This window comes from Nicotiana tomentosiformis, chromosome 2 (genome assembly GCF_000390325.3).
Source record: "Nicotiana tomentosiformis chromosome 2, ASM39032v3, whole genome shotgun sequence".
Taxonomy (NCBI): Eukaryota; Viridiplantae; Streptophyta; class Magnoliopsida; order Solanales; family Solanaceae; genus Nicotiana; species Nicotiana tomentosiformis.
The window spans coordinates 93904304-93916668 of NC_090813.1; the positions used below are offsets into that span (position 1 = coordinate 93904304).

A 12365-nucleotide genomic window follows, 5' to 3' on the forward strand; every position below is an offset into this window, starting at 1 on the left:
CTTCAAGTTTTTTTGGAAATAAATTTACATATTTAGAAACTAAGTAAAAAGTACTATAAATCACAATAATTAATAATTTAAAATATTTAAAAAATATTTTATAAAAATATGCATTTAACATACATTATTAATCTACTAGAATCGGTCGTAGCAGATCACTATTCTATTTCCTATGTAAATATTAAACATAATATGCCGAGTTACATATTACTAGAAGTCAAAATAATAATATAAAAGTTCTTTATATTACCTACGCACCAAATGTAACCTCTTTTATTTAAAGGATTTAAGTTAGATACATTATAAAGATTTTTTACACTCCAGTAGTAGAAGGTTACTTGCAATCTTTAATAGATTATCAATTACTAATATTTATCAAAATCAATAACTACTTAATAAGTGATTTAATTATATAAAAAAATTCTTCACCGTCCGTCCATACACATAATAGACTCTTGTTAAAATTCCTCGTATATTGTCCTAAAGTAGCAGAAGAAGCGATACAAAGCTCACTTGTACGTTCATTGAGTTAAGAAATCGTATACCTACTGAGTACATACCACATGCTTTTCTCATTGATGGGTAACCCATTCACTGAACCGGACCGAACCAAACACCAAACATTTCCCTCAGGTTCCTCGAAACATCATTAAAAAACCAAACATAGTTCCAGAAGAATAATAAAAAACAACATATTATAATAAATATTCTCCTTACGCGTTTGGTTTTCCTTTAAACTTTTCAATTCCCAACAACGCGATTATGACCAATAAGGCAAATACTAGTCCAAAATCTGAACCTCTTTATATATCTCAACTCCTCACTAAACCTTAAACGCGTATACTTTTACAAACATTCTTTCTTTCTTCTTCTTCCCTTACATTCAACGAGGCGATTTTTCCATTCCTCTTGCTATGATTCTTTCTAAAAAACACATCTTTATGCTATTTGTGTCAATTCCTTTGCTTCTAATTCCAGCAAGCGCTATTAGAGGTTTTCTTGAAAAGCCTAAGGCAAATTTTGATGGGTATTTAAGATACGTTGAATCTCCAGAGTATAGAAATAGCGAAGAATGTCCAATTTTAGAATCAGATTTATCAGTTTGTGACCCAAATTTGATACATATAGCTATGACTCTTGATTCACATTATTTTAGAGGTTCAATAGCAGCAGTGCATTCTGTTCTAAAGCATGCCTCTTGCCCAGAAAATATTTATTTCCATTTCGTAACATCCAAGAATTCAGATTTTCAACAGTTGACTCAAACAGTTAACTCAATATTTCCATCTCTGAGCTTCAAAGTTTACAGCTTTGATGAAAACCGCGTCAAGAATTTGATATCATCTTCAATTCGTCAAGCTCTTGATAATCCATTGAATTATGCTAGAACTTATTTAGCTGAGATCATTGATCCCTGTGTTGAAAGGGTAATTTATCTTGATTCTGATGTGATTTTAGTTGATGATATTCACAAATTATGGTCCATATCATTAACTGGTTCAAGAATTATTGGAGCTCCAGAATATTGTCATGCTAATTTCAGAACATATTTCAATGACAATTTTTGGTCTGACACAAAACTCTCAAAGGTATTTCAAGGAAAAAGGCCATGTTATTTTAATACAGGGGTAATGGTAATGGATTTAGGAAAATGGAGAAAAGGAGATTATACTGAAAAGATTGAGAATTGGATGGAGATACAAAAGGAGAAGAGGATATATGAATTGGGATCTTTGCCACCATTTATGTTAGTATTTGGAGGAGAAATTGAAGGAATTGATCATAAATGGAATCAACATGGATTAGGTGGAGATAATTTGGTGAATAGTTGTAGAACATTGCATCCAGGTCCAGTTAGTTTATTGCATTGGAGTGGTAAAGGTAAACCTTGGGTTAGGCTTGATCAAGAAAATCCTTGTCCTGTTGATTTTTTATGGGCACCTTATGATTTGTATAGACCGAGCCTTCATGATTCTTTTGACCAACACTAGCGGAGATTGTGATCTGACAGTGTAAAAATTCTTTTACGCTTTTAGCGTATACGAGTTATTTTTTTCTTTTTTTGTATTGTGATAATTCTTTGATTCTTTTTCCTCATTGGGAAGAAGTGAGACCCGGAGTCTGTAGTATTAGGTACAGGGGACGATTTTGTTAGGGTCCCTTATGGGTGATTTTTTGTGTGTATAAGAAGAGCAAACGATTGTATAAAGCGATTATTCCTCCATTATTTTTGTAGTAATCAGAGTAGTCTTTTGATATTTTCGTCAAGTTTCATAAGAGAAAAAGAATGCCAAGGATTCAGATGTGTTTTCTTCACTTTGCATTATATTTATGTTTTAATTGTGAAAACCATTCAGTTCCACGGTTTTGAGATCAGATTTAAAGTTTGTTAAATCGTTAGTGATACGCTTTCTAAAATTTACAAGATTCATAAATACTACTCCCTCCGTTTTAATTTATGCGAATTTCTTTTTTTGGTCCGTGCCAAAAGAATGACAATTTTTTATATTTAGGAAATAATTTACCTTTATGCAACGATTTATAACCACACAAAATATATGTGCCTCATTTTACGCCACAAGTCTAAAAATCTTCTCTTATTTCTTAAACTTCGTGTCCGGTCAAATTGGTTCACATAAATTAAAACGGAGAAAATACTATACAATCGTGAAAATGATTCTACAAAGCTCTCTTATTTTTTTCTCATTAACGAGACAACATGGCGAAGCAGGGGAGGACGGACAGAGTGAGCATGTTTGGACATTTGGAAAGCAATACTGGACGACTGAAGTTTATTGCCGCGTCATACATTACTTGCGTAGAAGAAGAATACCTTTTTGACACCATATGTTTACTACAATAATATTTTAAAGTATTAATTTGTGCTGAGTCAGTTTTTTCCTGAAAAATGCTAACACCTAGCTTGCTTGTATCTTAGACACCAAATATAGAATATGTTTCAGAATACCTACCACAATATCAAAATTTACCATACTCTCACTACTAAAACATGTAGTATCATAAATTCCACCTAACCCATCAGCCAATAAATAAATCGTCACTGGTGTAGCAGACTTTACAGTAACAGCAGCATCTCCTTTCTTTTGGCCAATCAAAACCACTTTTCACCAAACCTTTAACCAAATCCCGAGTTAAGTGTGAACGCCTTTTTCTTCAGCCTTAACCACTAACAATGCCATTAACAAATGACGACCAGGCAATAGCAACATTAGGATGAGAAAGTAATGATTTCTGCATCTTAGTAATTCTATAATTATGAGAACGTTCTGCCTCGTGGAAATTTTGATCGTGACTTCCATAGCTTTTCGAATTCTCATTTTAATTTTAAGGAAATTCCAACATTCTAAATCCACGGACGAGAAATTGAAATGATCTACAACATCCTCCACGTATATAAATCCCAGCAATATCTCCATCATGCAGTGCACAATGAGCATCTCTTTTTTCTAATTTTGTTGAGCCAGTCCCAAAACATGAACTGCAACCAACTGCGAAGCTCATGGGAATCAGCACAGACGTTATAAGTAGTGTGGTTAGCATCTATCATACCGTCTCGCCGGCAGTTTTTATGTGATGTATGATCACCTTAAATAAGAATTGCTATATGAAAATGCAAGTTAGGATCAACTAACTATTGTCTGCTGATTGTATGCATTGTGTACTTGATCAATTTACACACTATGAAGTCAAAGAGGCTCTGAGAAATGGATTTATCATTCTCAACAGTACACCCTTCCATACAATTCCTTACGAATTGTAAGAACAAAATTTTACAGGATATGTGGATTATTCTTATATAAATAACAGGAAAGAATTTAACTAGACACAGAAAAAGAGAAGGGGAGGAAAAGAAAAGAAGAATATACATCCCTCTTTGTACTTCCCAAGATCATAACAAGCCAACAACACAACTTAGATGCAATCTGTTCTCCAATCCTCTCAAATGATGTCCCAATAACATACACCTGCCAATTACAAAGTTGATTTATTGACCTACTTCGAAAATTCAATTCTGATAAAAGCTAAAGAGGATACCTAAGAACAAGTTCAGACTTTTGGTGAATACAAGGGAAATGATAAGGGAATAAATAACTGAGAGATGCCATGTTACTAACCAAAAAAGTAGCTTTGCCAAGTAATCCCGAGAAGTGCCTGTTGAGTCGCAGAATTCGGTGTCATTAGTTTGGTAGTTTTTGGCACCACTAAGATTAGGATCTTCTTCATTGGTAACATCGTCCTCTGTGAAAAATCTTTGCAATATGTTTTGAGCAAGTTGCTTAATAATCTCCTCCACCTCAAAGGATGATGGTCTAGATAGTTCAGTTACCTGTTCAAGTATCAGGCACATCGGGAATTAACCTCAATGGCTTCAGATGATATAACATACAAATAACTACATTACCATGTCAGATTCCAATGAGCGAAGGTATTCCAGCAAATCATTGTTACTTTCGTTGATATACTCCATTTGCAAATTTTCTTGTTGCTGGGATTGCAGTTCCTGAGAGGAGGAGAGAAGGATCAGTATAAAGTTTGACTGAAGCTTATAGTATCAATTGTCAGATCAGGTACAGAAGTGCGCGACTCAAGAAAAGAACAAGAAAATATCAGTGTCCACGAGTAAGCTTATACCCTATGGGATTCAGTTGTGCAACTGCTAGAGCAGATGAACAATGAATTAGAAAATGACACCCTAAATGGACAATGAGACTGGCACACAGTCTCAATCCTACGTGGGCAAATTGAAAAGCTCAATTACTGAAGAAACACTAGAATACGAGTTGAAGGAACATGATCAGCCAGCGGCTAAATGTTTGACACCGAAAAGTGTCTAGGCAGAGATCCGTTTTTTTTTTAACAAAGTGTAAGTATTACCACTCTTAATTATGCATAAACAAGTTTTGTGCTAAGCAAATAGCAACAAATTCACCACAACATATTTGTAAAAACAACAGAGAGAAAAAACGGGGAAGAAGTGGAGAATTCCAGCCATGGTTAAAGTTATGGTATCCTAATTTGCCACTCAAACATGCAAGTTGTCTATCAACAATCCAAGGAGCAGAAACATAAGGCCTGACTAAAATTATCTAAACAGTTTTGCAACTGAACGTTATTCTATGATCAAGTTCATGCTTGAAGAATGAACTGCAGAAAGCAGGCTTAAACATTCTTCTTCCAGCAGTTTGATTTTATTTGACTCACACACATGACACAACTGAAGTTTTTGGATAATTACGTATAATAACCTGTCACAAATGTAACTGCTTGTAACCTTAATCCATCCATTTCAGCAGATCAACTTCTTTGACGCAGCCCCTAATTCATGATTGGTAGTAAGATAATTAAAAATCTCAACTTTGAGAGCAACAGTAAGAAAATTTACATATTTGACTAACAAATGTGTAAAGTATCTAGGATTTCTTATAACTTAACCCAAGAAAGCATCCAACATCTTTCGGTTTATACTACTCTTGGTAGTACAATGACCATAGTGTCACGCAGACAATGAATAGTCTTCTGTATGAAAAGACTCATTAACGAGGGAAGCACTTTTGCCAACCAAATTTTAAAATTTCAGTGTTAATAAATGTTTAACCTCTCAAGCTTAACCAACCATAGACTTATGAGCATTCCCAATTCATCAAATTGACATTCATCAATGAGTTCCAAAAGAAAGAACTGTCTTAAATGATACACAAGCGGCATATTCGGTTAACAAAATTAAGGTGAAAATACTTGATATTGGAGTTGAAATGCCATAAATATTTCCTAATCAATCTCATAAATCTCCAGCGACTTGACTTTACACCAGAACATTACCGAAGTAACTATAAAATGACTAGCCAATTATTCACAAATAATCAACCACTGCCAGTAGTTTACAGATTTCAAAAGTGAAAGAATATCACCTGTTTAACAGATGAGAGCTCTTCTTCTAATTGCTGAATATAGCTCAAAGCTTCAGGAGATAAATCCCCAAGAGCTTGAGCATTTATTCTCTCTGAAACTGCAGAAGACATATTTTCACTTTTCTCCTCACTCTTCAACCCTAAATTCACATTGTCCTCCGCCAAGTTCAAGCCTTTCAAATTATCTGACGGAATATCAAAATTCCTCATCAACGATATCCTGTACTCCGCATTCCACAACGTATACCTACAGCAAATTGATCCAAAACTTTAAGAAATTAATAAATACACTTTTAAGTTTTAGCCTACATTAAAATTAAGAGATTAAGGTACCCGGTAATTATAGAAGAAACAATAAGGCGATCGAGAGGGTGTTTGGAGAAGTGAACGGTTACGGAGAATTGATCGGAGGGGAGCAAGCCTAACATAGTAGAAATCGTCTGCTTCATAGAGTCCTTAGCAGAATCCGAAACGCCTTTAGATATAACAGAAGTATCCAACGGTTCAATTCGCTTGAGCATATTAGCAATAACGGAAAATTCGCTGCCGAAACCATCGGATTTCCTGGTGGAAACAAAGTCGTCAGAAACACCGCCGCCATCAACGCCGGAAATAAGGCAGTTGATAGAAGAACGCCGTCTGCCGGAAGCGGAAATAGAAGGAAGCAACGGGCGGATGAGGAGGTGGTTGGTAAAAGGAGGGGGTGGGTGAGGAAGATGTTGATGTGGCTTCAGTGAGAGGTCTGTAAGGCGTGATGTAAGAAAAACCCTAGCTGAAGAGGCAGCCATTAAAGACGGAGATTTCTCTTCTTTGTGTGGCTTTCAATGCCTCTCTCCGGCGAAGTGAAGTTCTCACGTCTTCCTTCGATTCTCTCTCCGCCTCATCTTTCAGCCCACCCAATTCGTTTTCGTGTTTTTGTTGGCTTGTGAACGTCTTGAGTTTATGCCCTTTCTATTTGGTTTATTTACGGATTTACCATCCGCTTGCTGACATTAAAATGCCTGGTTGTAAACTCCTACCGTAAAGCGAGAGAGAATCTTTGAAATTTCGGCCATTTACTTGAAAAATTCAATCTAAACGAACCTAAAACCTTACCACTAATTTTTATTTGGCATCTAACTAGTTCTAGTTCTAAAATCCCTGTCAAGTATCAACAAGTGGTCCACCATTGCGGTGGTATGGTAAGTTCGAGATCTAGAGAGCGCTTTAATCTCAATGTAAGATTTTTTTGGTGTGAATTCAAATTTAATTAGGACCCAACACGAATAGTGGACAATGAATGAAAAACAAAAAAATAATCAAGTGATCCATCGATTGTGTTAGTGTGGTAAATTTTCCTTTATTATTAACAAGTCTCGAGTTCGAAATCTAGTCAGAGAATTAGTCGCATTTATTAGGGAACGCATTAAAATTTTTCGAATCCAAATTTAAATAAGACAAACCGAACACGGATAGTGGACATAACCAAGTGGTCCAGCATTCATAGCTATCTATCAAAAACATAATTGTATCCAATTTCAGCTATTATATTCCATTTCAGGTTACTATAAGTACTTTTAACTTTGGAATACTAAAAAAGAGCTGCTGGATCATGGTTACATACGAGTCTTCTCCGCGTGAATTTTTTTTAATATGATAATTATCAAAGAAACAAAACTTTTGTTTCAAATTTCCATTCTTATTTTTATCTAAAAGTTAGAATCAAAATAAGAAGAAATAAATAAAGTAGATAAGTTTTTATTTAGTTTAACTTAAGCTAAAGGTAAATTGCTTATAAATGCTTATTTACTTCAGTTCATTTTACTCTTTTCATTTGCTTTTCTATTGAAAAATGGTGGATTCAATTGCCGAAAGATTCATGCAGAGCATCAAAGCTGAGGTATGATGTTCAGAATGGGAAGTCTCTGACATTTGTAGGAAGAAGATTCATTAAGTTTGTCAAAATGGAGAGAAAATAAAAATTAGCCATATTTCAATTTAAAAGTACAGTACTGCCTGCTGTGATAATGTCAAGACCATATGTTAATCTCACTAAAAATAATTGAAAAATGACTACTTGTCGTAAACGTAAAATGCTTAAACGTAAACTATGTAAGTTGATTTATTACACTCTCTCCTTATCGCCGATAGATGGAGTCATCTTAAAATTAACTCCTTTTATACTGAATCTTATATTAGATTTTGTTTACCATTAAAATCGGATAACAATTAAACTTATAATGTGATCTTAAGGACACGTTATTGCACCTAATACCAATTGATAAATGTAAAGAATGAACTATAAAGTAAAGTAAACCGGTGTTAGAATGGAACTCAACCCTCGAATTTGGATACCCTCGAACTGGTTGATGCAAGAACAATTAAAGTATAACAAGTTGATGAACAATAATATAAACGAGAAAGAGAATTATATTGCTTTTATATCTGTCCACCATCCCTACAAATGATTAGAACTCCCCTTTATATAATAGATGAATCCCACTTATGGTATGATTCTAATTACAGAAGGAAATCCCATGATTAGCTAATTAACCATTTTTGATTTGATCCGTTCCGAGATTTATGCCATGATCCTCGACCAGTCACTGAGGTTTACGCCGTGATCTTCGATCAGTCACAGATATCTCGCCTTTCTGTTATTATGCTATCTTCGATCTTGCTCGATGTCTGTCTCATTTGGCTTCGATCGCTACTAGCCTCGATCTCGACATGTACCTCAGTTCTGAACTCGGTACCTAGTCCTCGTGATTTAGTCTGTTCCGTTACGATGCCGTCCTTCGATGCAATCTCTCAGTCTCGGTCAAATAGTAAAATCGGGTGGGCCTGATTTTAACCGTATACAGATAGTCCCCTCATTTTTTGGAGTGTAATGACAAGAAGCGAATTGAGCCTTCGATTTTTCTACCTCGGCCTGTCATGGCGTCATCCTCGTGACGTAAGCAACGGAAGTGACCGAAACGTCCCGTCTGTACAGTTACCAAGGCATTAAATGCGCGTCAGTCGATGGTCGGCCACCGCCAATTTTGAACCGTCATTGTGAAATCTATAAATAGCTCATCTCTTAACTTTTACTTTCAAATTTCCAATCTCCAAAGCTTTTTACATCTTCTAAGTTCTTCATCTGCAAATCTACGATTTTCACTGCTAACCTCTTCTTATAACACCAAATCTTATCATCTCCATCTATTTTTAATTTCAAATCCAAATGGCGAAAACGTCAAAAATTGTTCCTCAAAAGGAAAACGCTTCTTCATCGCGGCCGACCGCCGACAAAACACCGGTGGAGTTGCACCCTGAGGAGTGTGTTCCCGGGGGGTGCGTCCTCACTTCCGACTTTAAGACCGATAAAGCCTCATCGATTCCCGGTCGATGAGAGCCAGTATCGAGGTATATATGCTCGATAACCGAGGGATACCTTAAGCGGGTAAAGAAAGACTGCAACTGGAAGGGTAAAGATGTGGTGATCTCGACCCCCGAAGAGGACATCACCACTCATGTGGAAGGGTTTTTAAGTGTTTACACTTACCCTTTCACGTTGGGGGCCCCTCGACCCCGTCGTTGTTGATTTTTGCCGCCAATATCAAACAACCCTAGGCCAAGTACATCCTTCCTTTTGGCGAATTGTTATTCTGCTCCGATTCTTTGTGAGCAAAGTCGAGGGGATGGCTTTCACCCTCGACCACCTCATCAGGTTGTACAGCCCTCACCTCTATCGAGGCGGGTTGATAAAACTCCAACGCCGAGCGACCAAAGTGTTATTCTCGAGCATAAACGAGGACAATGATCGAGGCTGGATGGGCCGGTTCGTTTGAGTGAGGACTTCCGACCTGATCCCGGCCGAGAAGATGTCATTTATTGAGAAATGGAATATGAACCGTAAGTACAATCCCAGTGTTAGCTCCTATTTATTATTTGCCGAGAAGATGTCATTTCTCGAGAAATGGAATATGAAGCGTAAGTACAATCCCACTGTTAGCTCCTATTTATTATTTTGCTCATTTGCTTCTTCTCATCGATATCATTTTATGTGATGTAGCGGTCGCTTAGATTCCCGGTGCAATTCCTAACCTCCAGAGCTGGGTTCGGGACCTGACCTCGACCTCTACGTATGTCGAGTGCTCATGGGGCGATTTATCAAAGGGCCGATGGGAGGCCAAAACTCATGGTAAGCCCCTTTTCCACGTCTTTGGTAATTTTGTTAAAGCATTTCTTACTTAATTTCCTTTCATACAAGCCTTGGCAAAGATGTTGTCATGAGGCCCTTATCTAGTGAGGAGGAGACTTCGATCCCGACACCAAAACTGGCGAAGGACAAAAAGAGAAAAAAGACCTCAACCTCCGAGGATCTAGAACTTAAGAAGAATAAGGCTCGTAAGCCGAGGAAGAACATCATCCTCCTGACCGAAGACTCTCTTCGTCGTCTAAGGGAGGAAGACGAAGAAGAGGAAGAAGACGACTCTCGGCTGGTGGCCCGAGTAGGAATGAGCACCGAGGCCCCAAAGGTCACTGAATCGGTGAAGGATGCAGAGACTCCGTTTCGAGATGAGGGGGTCTCGGGAAGAGACTTGGGCGAAGTTCCTGAGTCATCGATATTTGAGGATGCCTCCCACCATAATGAGACAACGATGGGTATAGCTGTAGGGGCTGGTCTCGAGGCCCCTCGAGATGGAAAATATGCCCCAAGTGATCCACTTGGGGAAATAGAAATTGGAGGCTCCCCGCTGCTCCCCTTATTTTCTGAGGAGATGATTCAAGAGGCTAGGGCCTTGAAGATCCCCTCCATTTGATTGTTGAGCTCGCCAAATACCAATCTCGGAGGGAGACCCTCGAGGAGATCCATGCTCGAGGTTTCGATCTTACCGACGAGATAATAAAGGCTAGAGATCTTGAAACTGATGTTGGAGCGCTGGCCTCTTACGATGATGATGATGATGATGGTAGCAAGAGCGGGTCCGAGAATGAGGAGGACCTCGATGGAGAAGAAGCTGCCCCTGAGGAAAATTAAGAACCTTAGGAATTTTCACTTTTGATCTTTTGTGTAGGATCCTGATCGGACCTTGTAAATATTCTCATATATATAAAGATCTCTTTCCGACTTGTCTATATTTTATTTTCTGCCTTGTGAAAATTTTATTTCATTCATGCCTTATGAAAATTTTGTTCATAAGTTTGAGGCTTGGGCAATTTGATCGAAGTCGGACTAGTGTAATTTTTATAATCGAGTGAGTAATTGCTCGAACTTGGAGTAAGGTGACCCTTAGGTTTTAATTGAGTGAGGATGATTTCTCGAACTCAAAAATAAAATGGCCCTTTAGGCTCTTGAATTAGGTTGATACGGCCATAGTAAAAAGAATAGCTTTCTCCCACTTTTCGGCTTGAAAAGTTTATTGTTTAGTCATATAAAATTTGTTGTGCCTTAGCATGAAATAAATAATTTGTTTGAGAGTTCGAATGACTTTGTACCCATTAGGGTTTTCGAGGGTCGATATTATCGAGACCCTTAGTAATTCAGTCGAGGGTAGCCTTTTTAACCGGCTTATGAAAATATTCGAAGGCCTATTTTATAACGGAAATCAGACGTCTCTGAACCGTGTTAATTTGGTCGTAGCCTTTAGCTTTGGGATTCGCCTTTTGGGCTTGTTCCCTTGTTATACTTCGAACTTGTTCGAAGTATCAGTCCCCGAGTGAGGTGGTCGTGGCCTATAAAATCGATGTTTGCCTTTTTAAGGTCTTACGATCTCAAGGTTTTAGTAATTCGATCATGTCAATTTTTTCCCGAGTGCGGGGTCAATTGTTCGAACTTTAGTTGTGATCGGCCCTTAAGCTAGTTTCTACAAAAGATCACAAGCAAGACTTTGTAAAGTAAATTTTTTTCTAAGGCATGCAATATCTGGCAAGGAAAAATACTTTTTTCAATAGCTTAACATGCATACATGTTTTCCATTAGGGCTCGAGTAATCTACATGGGCATGGTTCGTTTGACCCTTACAAAATTTACCTATTGAGACCCGGTCGGCACAAAGTATTTTCCTTGTAACTATCCGAGGGTGATGCCCCCCAGTATTCGAGGTTGATTGTATAGGATCCTCGTATACTGTTGAATTGCTCTAAGTTAGCACGAACAACGGTTGCCTCGTTAAAAGCCTCTCCGAAAAAACCGAAAAAAGAATGCAACGCGTGCTTTCAGACCTAAGGACTTTGTGTTTGAATAATCTTTTGATGTCTTCGATTAAACACCTACAAATTGTTAGTATAAAATATAATCGAAAGTGGAGAAGGTCGTACCTTAGCAGTAATATCGTTTGAGGAGTGATATGTTCCAATTGTTTGGTAATTATTGGTGTTCATCGTGCCAAGTTTGTAGGATCCCTTTCCGATGATATCGAGGACCTGATATGGTCCCTCCTAGTTCGGGCCAAGTTTTCCTTCGTTTGG

General features: G+C 37.5%; 2 protein-coding genes across 2 annotated transcripts; one reads left to right on the forward strand and one right to left on the reverse strand.

Moving 5' to 3' along the window:
• Positions 1 to 792: 792 nt before the first annotated feature.
• LOC104120090 (probable galacturonosyltransferase-like 10) lies at positions 793 to 2258 on the forward strand. Its single transcript, XM_009631781.4, has one exon. It carries the CDS (start codon positions 915 to 917, stop codon positions 1989 to 1991), a length of 1077 nt encoding a protein of 358 aa, XP_009630076.1. The 5' UTR covers positions 793 to 914; the 3' UTR covers positions 1992 to 2258.
• A 1444-nt stretch (positions 2259 to 3702) lies between these two features.
• On the reverse strand, positions 3703 to 6851 carry LOC104120091 (uncharacterized). The gene is made up of 5 exons (XM_009631782.4): positions 6264 to 6851; positions 5931 to 6177; positions 4424 to 4522; positions 4137 to 4348; positions 3703 to 3986 (listed from the first exon to the last, which is right to left on the reverse strand). Exons 1-5 carry the CDS (start codon positions 6716 to 6718, stop codon positions 3911 to 3913), a joined length of 1089 nt encoding a protein of 362 aa, XP_009630077.1. The 5' UTR covers positions 6719 to 6851; the 3' UTR covers positions 3703 to 3910.
• Between the last annotated feature and the right edge of the window lie 5514 nt (positions 6852 to 12365).